The 14,648-nt window shown below is 38.5% G+C and overlaps 1 protein-coding gene across 1 annotated transcript in view; it reads right to left on the reverse strand.

Annotated features, from left to right (window-relative positions):
• CACHD1 (cache domain containing 1) overlaps window positions 1-14,648 on the reverse strand; it is a 112,596-nt gene that overhangs the window by 40,162 nt on the left and 57,786 nt on the right. Inside the window, exon 4 of the mRNA XM_069788514.1 lies at window positions 7,858-7,964. Within this exon, the coding sequence (XP_069644615.1) occupies window positions 7,858-7,964 (107 nt within the window). The remainder of the gene's footprint in view (window positions 1-7,857; window positions 7,965-14,648) is intronic.

The raw sequence follows: 14,648 nt of genomic DNA on the forward strand, positions 1-14,648 counted from the left end.
AACTCCAACAAAGATGCCAAAGCTTGTTCCTCTCTCTCACTGTGCAGAGGGTAAAATCAGTCTGGTAATGCTCATGGGAGCAGGTGTTGTCTCATGAATTTTCATGCTTTCAAAGAAAGCACCCATGATCTTGCAATGAAATGTCAAACAACTTTGCTAATACTGTTTGTTTCAATCAAGTTCCCCCTAAATTTCTCTTAAGTCCTTGGTTTGTTTTTACACCTGATATGATAACAGTTTAGCAGTGCCGTTTCTGATTTGTACAAAGAGCAGGTTTCTTTGGTCATGGACAATGGTTTCTGTGTAGCAGGGACATAAAAAACCCTGAAATTTTAATATTGCCAAATTTAAGTACCATGGAAAACTTAAGGCAAAAATCATTTTTAATTACAAACAAAATAAACCTAACCCACACAGAGTTTCTAGCTTTTATAGCTAGGACTACCAGAAATTCCTCTCCTCATCCCCCTCCAAAGCATCCATCCTCTTTTCCTCTCTGAAATCTTGTCTGGAAAAACCCAGATTAATTTCTGAACTCTTTGAAGGTTTGGCAGCCTGACCCTTCAGAGAACGTGTAGCACCAGTGCTCACAGCCCACACAAGTTCTCCTGCATGGGAGCACATTGCACAGCCACAGCTGTGGGAATCCAGGAAAGTATCTGATAACCCTTTATTAAGCTACAAAGAGAAACCTGGGAAAAAAAATCCTTTAAAAGTATCAAAACCTTTGAAGAAAAGTAAAAAAAAAAAAAAAAAAAAGAAAATTATTTAAAAAAAAATTTTTAAAACAACACTGTCTTTCAGCAGTGTATGACAATCAACATTACCCATTCTACTGCAATACAAAAAACTTAGAAAAAGCTAATACAATTACACTTTGACATAAATAAGGTCACCAAAGTCCAGGCACACCACCACCGTGCAGCAGAGCGCTTGGGATGTGCAGGTTATTCCTGGTTTCCCTGATGTCCAGGTCCAGGTGCCAGAGAAGAACCTCACAGCTCTATCATGCAGTGGGCGTAATGCAGCAAGTTAGCAAATCACCCTTAAATTTTTTGGTTATTTATTTAGGAGCAGGCATGGAGTACCTACATAAGAGTCCGCCACATGCACTGAGCGTTTCTTTTGGACACGGTGGTTTTCAGCGAGACCGCTACAGCTGAACTGCTGGTTCACATGATGGCACTACCTTGCAAGCAGCGAGGGACATGAGACTATCAAACATTTAAATACTTTATATGCCTAGCCACCAGGATTTCATAGTTCTGGGGGTGAAGTATGGCAATTGTTTTGTTTTGTATAAAGAGGCTGAATTTCTGCTATTGAAGTTTTCATTATGGGTTATAGAACTTGAAAAATATATTTTCAAATCAGACATGTGAACACTCAGTTAAAGCCTGGATGAAATAACTTGTCCAGATTAATTTCACCAACAGCATTAAAATAAAGGAGTTTATACTTAAAAGGGGGGGTGGGGGTGGTTAATCATTGCTGTATTAAAGATAAACTTCTCACTCCCACAAGGCCATGATTTGTATTCATTTCCCCATGAGAGTACCTGGATTTAAAAATGTTGATTTTCCCCATAAAACAATTGGTTTTGAACCTCAAATTCCTTACAGCCTTGGTGCCTCTCTCTGCTGTTCCTCCTTTTTACAAAGTTCTGCTCATGTTTTCCTTCAGCTAGTATGTTAGTTCAATAATGCCTTCCCCAGAGACTACCAACTTTATCATAAGTCTTTGCTTTTTTTTTTTTTTTTTTTTTGCCTTTTTTTTCCCTATGACCACAGTAGACAATCTCCCAGCAGATAAGCCATGGCTGAAAAATACATACTTTTTCTCTTTAAGTGCATTTTTATTTTCCATCCACTAAAGCTGTAAGAATGCCCTGCAGATATTTCTTCATCTCTTGGTCCCTGCCAGGGCACTCAGCTCTTTTTCAGCCTAACCTCACTTACCCCAAAATGTCCACTCCCTCAGTTGCTTTGCCGGTACTTTATTCGCACCTCCTCCTTCCAGCAAAGCCAGCCTCTGGACAGGTTACACAATTAAAAGACCCCAACAAAAACATACTGTAAGACGAGTTGCCTGCCTAGCCTATAGCTAAAGGCTAAATCTGTCAAAATTACACCCTTGGCAGCACCAGCAGAAATGTGTGCAGGACTTCTCACTGGTACTCACTTCCTAGGCTCCATATGCTTGACCTGTGGTTCCCATTTTAACTCAAAAAGTAATTTTTTTTTTTTTCACTTTCTGGTTAGGTTCAAGTGATTTTGCAAGTATAAGAAGATACCCATCTCCCTGTTCTAACACAAATTACAAAGTATTTTATATTACTGGGACATGTAATGATTTTGCTTTTCTAAAGTGAGCATCGCCACTAAATAAAGACCCCGCCTTCATATCACACTACTTGGAAGAAGCCAAGTGTCCAAGTCTTATAAACACAGAAATCTTACTGGAATCTCTTAATTTCAGGCACAGACTGGAGATATAAATGGCCAACTGGGAGCTGCCCGTGAGCTGACATTGCCAGGTCACTCTGAAACCTCTGTCCCCTCCACTTAAAATGCAGCACTATCTGACCCCAAATACTGCTGCAGACAGAAAAAGTTGGAAAGTATTAACACCAGAGTATTTGAAATGATCATTCTCTCTAATTATAAATATCTCACAAGGCAAAAAGGACTTTTAGAAAGAAAGCCCTATGTGATAGTTTATAAAACTTCAAAGGGAATCCGATATGATAACACTTAGCACTTCTAGATACCACTTTACATCTTCAAAGCATAGTCAAATCATTAACTAATTAATCTTCAAAGAGCGGCACAAACAGTCAGTGAAAAAAAAAAGGAACTACTGAACATAATTGCTCATTATACAAGAGTTTCTTACAGTCCTCTTTTTTAGCATTTATTGAGCTGCAGACCTCACGGTTCTCACCCCGCAAAAAGAGAAAAGTTGAATTTTCTGTGCAAAACACATACTGCAGTTCTTCTCTGACAAGTACATCTATTAAAAATAATCATCATGAAGATACTTTAGGGTTCCCCAGAAACAACAGCAGAAAGCGAATGTGTTTATTTTACAAGTAAAGACATTCTCTAACTCTCCAGACGTACAAATCTGACCCAGGATTTTCTGAGTCAAACTCTATTCTGGCTCACACGTTTTCAACAGAAATAAAAGGCTCTGCAGCTTGAACCCAATTAAAATTCTGCTGATGGCATGAGCCAGGATGGAGCCCAGCTCACTCCTTGGGAGCTCTTTTGACTCTGAAGGGGAAAGAAGTAAAAAAAACCCTTTCATGTTTTAAGGAATGAGCCCAGATTCCTTGATTCAAGGCGTTTGGAATAGGGGTATTAACTCTTCTGCTCAAATACCTTCCAACTATTTTAATTCACCCAAACTATCAGTTTAAATTATAGCAATATAAGGAACATGACCAAGGCACTCCACATTTTAAATTATCAACACCTCGAATAAGGCACAGACAAAATTTATTAACGAACTTGGTACCATCTATGCATATTGCTGGGGAAGAGCACTCTGCTAAATCTGCCTGACTTGAAACAGACATTTTGGCGCTTTGAAGGATGAGAAGAAAGATTTACTGGTTCCTTGTTTATTCAAAAAGAAAAAATCCCGAAGGAATCTGATAACATAATGCACTGGCTCTAGGTAAGATTTTGTCATCTAATAAATAAAGGACTATTCATACCAGTGAGGACAGATCTCTTAATCTAACTAACCAAAGCCTATGATTCCATGTGAAGAACAGAGACTCTCTCCTTATCTATTTTGTAGTAATGGCTAAAAGTAATCCAAATGGAAAACTCAAGCCAAGATAAAACAAAACCTTTTCAAGGCATTAAAAGAAAAAAAAAAAAAGTCTCCTAGTATCAAGAAAAAAAGTGGCAAAAGCATTATTTTTTAAGGGTTGAGAAAAGATAAGTACATCTATTTCTTTCTTCTTCCTCCCTTCCCCAAGATTAATGTTTATTTTCTCTTTATATTACAAAAGTCCAATAGAACACTGCAAAAAAAAGTTCTTTATTTTTGAAAGTTTCATGAGCTACACTTACCCTTCTTAACACAATATTCAGACCAGAAGCTGAGATGGTTGTCTGCACCAAGGGCTCTCCCAGGCTCTGCTCCCGTGGCTTGCCCGGAGTCTGCGGTGCAAATTCCATTCCCTTCCAACACCTACAACTTCACCACTCTGATCCCACTTTCTTACACTGTGCACAGAGCAGGCCAAGATTAACATTTAAAGAATTGAGATCGAGGCTGAACAGAGCAGAGTTTAAATTTGGTTTGCTGACAGCTTTTTATAGGATGGATTATTTAAGTTGCAAAACTCATGCGGGAAAAGTGAGATACTCATGGGAATTTTTTTTTTTATTTTATTTTTTTTTTACATTAAGAATGAAATGATCAACCCAATCGGGAAGACAACCTGTTTGATGGACAGGCCAGGCTGGTTTTGGAAACTGTGGGCAAACTAGAGAAGTGTACAGGAGCTCCTGCTTCTGGGCTGGAGGAGCAGAGGGCTGTCAAACCCTTTCCCTAGGAGACTGACACGCTTGGGGTCCTCCCCAACACACTGCATCCAGTGGGAAAAACAGTATGACATGATTTTTGGGAAGCCATGGCTTCCCATCTTGCCTCTATGTCTAAACTAGCAAAGCAAGGCAGGAGAGAAAAAACACGATCAAAATACCCAGATGTACCAACAACTCTCAGGCCTTTTAGAGCAGAAAAATAATTCAGAATGAGGTAGAGTCTGAATCCAAAATGCAACAGGTATTCCTCACTAGCTCTACATGAGGACACTTACAAGAGAAGTAAGAAAAATATGAGATTAGAGGAATTTTTTTTTGTTTGATCTTTAAACTACAACCACCTTTGAAAGAGGATAGAGTAATGAATACACACATGTAGATTTATTGAGACACAGCTCCTGTGCAGACAAAGTGCTCTGTCCTAAATGTATCCTCTAAGGTAAGCAGTTTCACAGAACTAGGTCACTGCAGAAATAATTAATAATTAAGAGTTTTGAGAGACACTAAGTAAGTACTTTTAAAAACAATTTCTAACCTGACAGCCATCTTCACAGCTGTAAGGATGTTGGTGCACTGACAGCACTCTGTCCTTCTGATCAAAACTGCTTCTCAATCTGTTTATAACCCCAGCCTGCCTCAAGCCAACTATTGTCTTAGACCATTAATTCCTTTGGGCAGACACTGCTTTTTTGGCACAACAGGTCATGGCCCATGACTACATAAGCGCTACAGATACCACCAACACAATACCCTCCACCCACAAAACAAACACCCAGCCTCTTGCCCCTAAGCCTTCCCACATCTAGTTTATTCCAAACCCCAAATACTTCTTCAGTGATACAAGGACACTGCTTTGCATGTGGGCAATGTCCGGCTCAGCACCAGCATTATTCCAAATATTATTCTATGATTCTACATTGGAACAGGCTGCCCAGGGAAGTGGTGGAGTCACCATCCCTGGAGGTGTTCAAAAAACACATAGATGTGGCACTTCAGGACGTGGTTTAGTGGGCATGGTGGTAGTGGGTTGATGGTTGGACTCAATGATCTTAAAAGTCTTTTCCAACCTAAACGATTCTATGATTCTGCTTGACCCTTCTGGCAGCAACCCTTCCCTGAAGTCACACCAGTCTCTTGTTCTGTGCCCGGGGTGGTGGAGCTCATGTGGTTTAGATGTTCTCAGCTGAGGACCAGGGAAGGGAAAGTGGAAACTGTCATCTCACAGACTTTTGAACACGTTCACACAAGAAAGCAAGGACTAAGGGTATACCTTGTAGCTCGCCTACAGAAAACTTCTTATTTCACTAGGGGTGTACCAAGTATCAACTTTTGTTTCTCAAATAAACCTGTTTCCATCTCATTTTTCTGCATCAATCCACTCTTTCCATTCCATTTCACTCTTACAGGCATTTTCTCACTAATAAAAAACTTCTCCCAAAGGCTGTGTGTTCTGAGAGCTGCTAACAGGAAAGCCAGAGGAGTCTGCTGTCAATAAATCCTGAAGCACGTCCCTGTTCTTGCTATCACTCAATTCCCTCTTCTCTTCTGTTGCCCTTCTCTGCCAATGCCATTTTTTGAAGCTACTCCTTTCATCAGGAAGCTTTCAAGCCTGAGGCAAGGGAAGAGGAGGCACTCAAGTCTTACTGTTGAGCCAGGACAGCAAGATGCTTGAACATGCACTCTGTTTCTGTGAGAGTTCAAACCAGAAATTTAAAAAATGTTTAAGGGAAACTATAGTTTATTTGTTTTCCACCACTCAAGAAGAAGGAATATTTCGTTAATACTTTTTTTACACCCATCTTCTGCAGTAGAAAAAGAATGGGGTTTTTTACTTAAATAAAAAACATTGATCCATTCAATGCTTTGCTTTTATAACAGTGCCTGAAAACTTGCTTTCAAAAATTATTTTGATTAATGAACAACTGCATGTGATTTTATACATTATTTTAATATGCTGTTTGCTTGTTTGGTTGGTTTTTTTTTTAATAAAGAGAGAGCCTACAAGTAAAATAAAAAAGACCAGCGAATCATAGTAAGTGAACAAAGACTACCTACCTTTAGGATGGAAAACACTACACAAATTACAGTGATGAGATGTATGTCAGGAAATTATCTTATCTGGGCAGCACCTGCACCCAAGACATGGTATACAGTGGATAGGATGGAAAGGAACCTATGGGGACTGTTCCTTTTGCTTTTGGTTTTTACTTTTTCTTTTTAAATTTCATTAGAAATCCAGAAAGCAAAGCTATAAGAAGGCACACAGTAAGAGAGGCTAGAGAGAAATTTGGAGTTATTTCATGCTATTTGTTGCAAGATACACAAATGCTCTGTGCATGGTGAGGGTGGAATAGTGGGTCTGCCACTTCATCAGTCACATTAAAAAAATATATCAGTATTTTATTCCGAAAAACCACAGGAAAATTAAAATAAAAAAATATTCTCTCAAGTCTGCATTACTTGTAAAAAAAAAAAAAACAAAAACAAAAAAACAAACAAAAAACACCAGAACTTATGCTAAATGAAATCCACAACCAAAGTCTATAGTGTTCTCTAATTTACAACACTAAGGCATCATAAAAAGTTGAAAAGTAAGATGGATCAGCTGGACAAAACTGTGATTAAAAAAACCTGAAAGCCATGTATTAATTCAAGTTGCCTAGGATGCAAAAAAAGAAAACCTTGCTGCACTGGAGGACCAAAAGCTGAATTTTTCAGGGATAAGTCATATGTATTTTGGTTCTAAGCACATTTCTAGCTCTTTAAACGTATCAAGGAAATGCACTGACTGTCAAGATGGAAATGCCCTGACAAGACAAAGAAAGGAAATATTTTAGGATGTCCTTATATTTTGTAGTTTTTGCATATCACTGCAAACACAGCCTCACATTAGCTGAACTCAGCTAAGAAGATCAGAGAAACTTCTTTGCATGGTCCCTTCAGCAGCTGACACTACTGATGCCAAAGCAGACAGGCCTAGGAAGGAAAGTGCCTTGGAAAAAAAAGAAGAAATAAAAAGTGCATAAACCACAACAAAATTATCCACGGTAGGCTGGAATAAAATCTTCATGACATTTTTATAAAGTACTTAAGACTAAGGACATTACTTTAGGTATCATCTTTCAATCATGAAATCTCAAATTAAGAGCAGTGTGACAGTTTCAAGGAGAAATAAAAGCTTGTTGCTATGACAATCAACGCTAATTCTCTATGCCAAGGTAATGTTAAAAGTCTAATGGAAAAAAACCCCAACCTATAACAGAAGGAAAAAAACCCAAATTATATTACTTACCAGAATTTAAGTCACGTCCAGGATTGAAGGCTCTGCTGTTGACAGTGGTAGACAGTCTATCACAGCTAATAGTTCTAGAAACGTTAGTGTTAAAATTTCCATCAAATCTGAAATGACAACAACAGGATTAGCAATCTAACATCACCTATTAAACCCACACAGCATTTACAATGGAAACACATCTTTTTGAAATTTCAGTGAAAAGTAATTATTCTGGAAACTCTAATATTATACATATTTTAAGGGTCCAGGAAAAATTGTGAAACCCAGAACTAGGAGGGATACACTCCTCACGGCTGGATTGCATCTGCTCTCTACAATGATATGTTGCATTTTCCTCCACAGTATATCTTGAAAGAGGATCATAAGAGATTAAATATATTCGTAACTCTAATGCAAAAAGTATTCTAGCGCATAGTTCTATTGACAATGAAATATAATTAAACCAATGCCTTAACAAAATTTAAATAAAAAGGGTTTTAAGGGGTTATAAATAACTGTAAACACTTCTGAAGCTTTCAAGGACTTAAATAGTTTTGTATCATTTACATAGGCCAATTTTATTTGTTAGCATTTTTGTGACCTTGAACATTTTGATGACATTTGACTTACGGTGTGACTATTCTAGTACTTCAAAAAACTATTTACTTCCTATCAAAGAATTTTTGTATCATCAACCTATTTCTAAGAAATTACAACAAACTGCAGGCAAGGTCTGCATAACATCCCGTTCTGGACTAAGAGCCTTAACTAGCCTTTCTGGCATGAAAGCTGCTAGGAAACAAGTCTTGGGCAGAAACTGGGCAGAGTAGGAGTTTGTTCAATACTGTCAAGACTAAAACAGCAAATTACACAAAAACCAGCTATATCAAAAGATACTGACCAACTTACTTAATATTAATGGCACATCAATCACTGGCATACATCTATATACCACTCACCCAGTGCCATTCTAATGCTTCTCATTTAGCTCAATGCATATTATATTTGTGCTTAAGGTGCTTTACTTAGTTGCTTATTGTCAACTGCACTTAACTGCTTAAACTGATGTTACATTTTTTCATATGCACACATATATGTACACATACCAACACATCCACATACATACGCTATCATATAGTGGAGGCCCAAAATATTGCGAGCAAAAGTGGTTATGAAAAACAAGCACTGTTCTTCTGGTTGAAAATTTTAATTAAGAAACTGAAATCCAGTAAGTTACAACTACTTCAGCAAATATGGTGCTCAGTAAGAATGGAAGGACGCTGATTTTCTGATTTTGTCCTTACAGAGTACTTGCTGTTCATAGACACAGACAATAAAACAATGCACTTCTAAATCATCCCCTTAAAACAACAATTAGCAGGAACAAAAACCACAGACAGATGGAACTGGTTATTACAAGGAAATTTCAAGTTATGACCACAGGAAGCAAGTCTTTTTAAGCAAACTAAAACTCTCCTAATCCAATATATTTTCCTTCAGCCCAATCCAAAATAATTTCATTCTACAGGGATGTAGCTGCAACGCCCACACTCAGCCAGATGCAGGATTTGCTGAGAGCCTCCATCTCTCAATTTATAGGGTCTTCACACGCTGGACATAGAAAAACTTTTTATGACTTAGAAGTGAAAACTAACTAAGAAAAAGAAAAATATGTGTTAGGAGGCTTAAGATCATCACCCCTGTAGGTGACTGGATCCACTTTCAGACATTTTAGCACTACAAACCCAGACAAATGCTCATGAGGGGAGCGCTGGAGCTCACTGCGAGCAGTACTGCCGTTACACACACAGGCCATGAGTTTGCATTTTGTTCATGATTCATGCCAGCATAACCATATTTAATGTCGGGCTGATTTTTTTTTGCTTAAAGCAGAGGTTTAACTTCTGTTATGAGTGAAGAGTACAGCATTGCCTTCACAAGCTTAGAAATTTGCCCTTCAAGTATAGAAGTCATTTCCCAAGAACTTACTATTAAACTCCTTAATGATTTTCTGAATTACAAATAAGTAAAATATTCTTTTATGCAAATGCATAACAAAACCTCAGACACTGACTTCTTTGGTCTTAGTATCAGATTTAATTTTATGATTCTTGTAGAGTCACAAGAAGTCTCATTTTACATAGCTAGAGCTCATCAGACTAGAGGCTCTATTTGAAGAAGCTCTAATCAAACTGAATTTCTGAATATGCAAAAAGTGATCATTATTGACTACTAACTGCTTAATTTTAGTATCTTCACTGCCACATAGAAATATCAATAAAAACAATGCCTCCTTAAACTGGCATGCTTTAAAACTAGTTTCATCTATATCCATAAACACTACCTGCATCTTAAACTAACTGTGTTATTCTTTAAGGGGATGAGACTACGACTGAACAGGTAGAGTTACTGAGGCACCAACATTTTTTGATCTCTTCTCAAACCTAGACTTAAGGGGGGAGGGAAGCGTCACATATATTTGGAAATAATTGACTGCCCTCCATACACTTCAAAAATTATGTAGAATGAATGTAGTTTAAACATAGCTCTATCAATTTTGGCCAATATTTTTTATACACATATATAAATACTGGGACAAAAAAAGTATATTTGTAAGTTGCAAACCTTCTACTATATAGACACAAATGTAGATGGAGAGTGCAAGTTTTTGCGTCAGGGAGTCCCAGCGCAGTCTGTACACAAATTCTCTCTCTCATCTCTACAAGTATTTTATATACCTCAGTCTTTTAACATAGTGGGGTTACCGTACATAAACACAAATGTTTAACTCCGCTTGCCCTCCTCCATCCCCACCTAACACACACAATTATGAACTTGCTTTTCACTGGAGAAACATCTTTAATTGTGGCAGCTGCTCAACACATCAAAACCACTCAGCGATGAGCAAAGTGAATAATGCCATATACAGCGGGAACAAGAACAGGCAGCTAAATTCCTTGCTCTACAAAAAGTACTGTGGGTTCCTTATTGGACACAGATGTTCAGTGCTTTTGGTATTTTATCCAAAACAGCATAATCAATAGCACTCCATCGGGCGCTGGTGTTTTGGTTCAAGACTCAGATAGGGGCAAAGAGCTTTTGATGATCTTCTGCATTATCCTCACTCTTCACAGCAAGGAAGAGAGAGAGAAAAATGGATGGACAGACAGATAGAAAGGTCTCCTGTCCTCTTGATCAGACACCACCACCACCAAGTTGCAAGATCAGGAAGGGACACTATGTCCGACACTGAAAGCAGCCACACCGTGACGGTGTGGAGCTCTGCATGGGCTCATCCACTCTGCCGGGAGATGCTTGTCAAAATTATTTGGCAACCTGCTCTCTGAAAACTCCCCGAAGTCCTCTCCATCGAGGAAAACACTTGACATTTCACACGAACGTAGTTCTCGGATCAAGGCTGTGGCTTTTCCTATCCCCATTAAAACGTAACCACTTCAAAAAATTACAGCTCCTACCAAGCAAGCAAAAATGTTGTTGATTTTTTGTTGGCTAAAGAATCTCAAGATTAAGATTGACTGATGAAGGATGAGTTTCGCAAAAACCATGTTTATCTTTGGGCAAAACCAGACGGAGAAGAGCGAGAGACTGCAAATTAAACATCTCCATGCTAAAGAAATATTTCCAAGCAATACTAAAGAACAAACTCTTCGAGAAAAATAATGACTTCTCAGGATGTTAGCTAATTGTCCCAGTGCTTCCATCAAAATCTATTAGCGATGGCAACAGGATACCTTGTTAGCAGCTAATATTATTCATGTCTCAGAACACAGGCAGTAAATGCTGGGGTTTAATTCAAAATCATCTGGAATCTTCCTCTGCTCTGATTTTATTTTATGCCAACAGTCACCGCTCACACTCACTCAAAGTGATATGCACATCCTGACATGCGGTTCTCACGCTACCCAAACTACTCACTTTAAACTACCCGACAGAGAAGTTGTATGTATCTTGATTCAAAACGCTGAGTGTATTGCCACATCACTTCTTCGTACACACAAAGCTGCCAAACTGAATTTCAGGAGTCTCAGTCATGATAGATATTAAGATGGGGTTTCAAGCAGATGAACACCAGGTCCAATTCTGGCATGCCTTCTAGGAAGGCAAAAATGAAGTTATCACCCTCAACTGCCTCACCACGGGCGCTCCTGCAGCCCCAAACCCATCACCACAGGCCAAGGGGATCAGTGTTTCAGCTATAAACACCCTAATTACATTGTACTTTTTATTGGAGCATGTCAAAGCACTTTAATGCAAAAATTAACAAAGTCCCTCAGCTTTTCTCAGTGAGTATTATGTTACCCATCAGGAAAATGAAGACATGGATGCCTAAATAATCTGCAGCAGAGCTGGAAAAGGAAAGCCAAAAATTACTGCAGCCCAGCCCACCCCTCCCTTCTCTTCCTACAGCACACAAACAGCAAAAAGAGAATACAGTTAATGGGAAAATTATATAAATAAAAATGCAGAAGAAAGATTGTTTTAAACCCCATAAATTAAAGACCAGCCCTCAGACAGACCTGGGATCCTAGAGCAAGGACTGCTCCAGACTGAGCTATGTGGGATATCTACTTCGAATCTCTTTCCAGGTGCAGTTTGCCTTAAAACTAACTTTTTGCACCTTGCAATGGGCTATATTTTTAAAGCGTGACTGGTTCCACGGTACAAGGATCTTGAGAAGAGACCAGCTCCCATTGCAAATGTACATCCTCAGAAAACCAAGACCAGAAACTGGGCAAAGGCAGTACTGTGGCAAATTTACATTGCAATATTTGTGATCATTTTAATTATACTGGAGAATTTTCCACATGCTTCTTTTGGGTGCCTCTAAGTCATCTCAATTAAGAATGTGCTATTAACCTATTTGCCAGTCTTCACCATTAAAGCAACAATTAAAACTAAAGCCTCAACACTGCCATGCGGCATGTACAGTAAATGCTTATATTCTTGGCTGTAACTATTGGTTTTACCTTTCCTACAACATATTTATACCTTGCACGTTTTCCATACAAGTGTCAAACCATACAAATCTCCTCATCACTTGCTTCGGAAGAAGTTAAAAAACCAAAAACTTGAAAATTTTAAGATTTGCAGACAAGCATTGATCACCACCCTTTCTCTGCACAAAGGAGACTTCATTTTTACCAGTGTATCCCACTTTTGCCAGCAGCAAGGCTAAGAGGCAGACAATAACAGTGATGGCTGACTGAGGTCTCCTCTGAGATTTGGCCCAAAAATGTTCTAAGTGGTAACACCACAGCCAACACACACTTAGGAAGTCCTCCAAAATCCTTACCAGAAAAACGCAACAAATCCTGTATTTAGATGTAATTAGGTTTTGTACTTACTGAAACAAGAGCAAAAGTCATTGGCTGAAATTCAGGTTCAAGACAGGCCCACTCACCCCATCCCCCTTTCCCTGCCTCTCTCTAAAAAGCCCTTCCTTCTGGATTCACTTTAATGAACAACCGATCGAAACTGCATCCCGAGGGAGCAAACAGAGCTGCGACTCCCACTTTGATCTCTTCCCCATGGAAAAATGCGCTCCCTGCCTAGCTTGCAAGATGTTCATTTGATTGACATTTGCTCTGATGTGCAAACTGCTTTGAACTTCAGACATTAAATTCCCATCAGGCTGCACTCATTTTTATTCTCCTTCAACAGGATTTACAAGCAGGAGATCAGCAAGTGTAGAAGATAAAATAAATTTGCAGAAGCTTTGAATCTTACATCAAAACAGTGCTCAAGTGAGCTCCAATTGGATTTTGTTCAGCCTGAATTTACAGTGTAAATCAACCTCTTTTGTACAGTTTCAGTTTAGGGAAAAATGAGGGAGCTGCGTATAAAAATGACACTTGAGCAGCTATTGAGGGGTTCTCATTGTTTTTAAGACTCATTTCTTTCCCTCCCTTTCCGTTCATATAAATTTTAAGCTGATTTTAGTATGCAAATGAAATTACGTAAGTTCATTGAAAATTCAGCATTTCCTTTGAATTTCACAATGAGGCACGCTTTCTGGATTGTAAGGCAAGATTATAACTCATATTTTACATACTTAAATAAATAATTAAATATATGGTTCCCACTGCATCTAAACAGAATGTTTGAAAACAATTTTTTAATGAATAAATTCAACAAGAGAAAGCTACTGATGATTCAGTTAACCAGTTTCTTCTGGCAAGGCATGTAAGTTGTTCCAATTATTTCAACTACTGCTTGAAAAAGTCAAAGTACACTTTCTTTACATCTGAGACCGAGTTTATTATTGGAAGGAGGACTGCAACCCAGTAACAAACTATTCCAAACCCTACTTTTTGATGAGGAACTCGGCCACATTTACGAAGTAAAAGCAGCAGTCCAAGAGAGCAATTTCCTAAATACCTGCTACAGTTTATGGATAAAACAAGGTCACGCCAAGACTAGCACTATGCACACTCCCTACATTTTCTAGAAACCCACATGCATTACTGTAGTCCGATACTCTGCAAGTACAGCAAATACATCTTAAATTTAATTTAGAGTGGCCCACCCACTTCTCCTTTGGAAGTGCAGCTCTTCAGATATTGCAGCAACTGAAGGAATTGAATGGGATTCCCGTTATCTCCCACTTAACTGCTCCAGAGAGGAAAGATAAACACAGAAAGAGCTGCGATAAAATTGAACTGCATTAGCAAATATTTAACCATCTGTTTAAAAATGACAAAAACAGACCACTTCTGAAGGCGGTACCACAGTCAGGGAGTAAATGATTTCCAAAAACAGGTTTGTAAACTCACTTATTCAAACAGCTC

This window comes from Haliaeetus albicilla, chromosome 8 (assembly GCF_947461875.1).
Source record: "Haliaeetus albicilla chromosome 8, bHalAlb1.1, whole genome shotgun sequence".
In the NCBI taxonomy this organism is placed as follows: Eukaryota; Metazoa; Chordata; class Aves; order Accipitriformes; family Accipitridae; genus Haliaeetus; species Haliaeetus albicilla.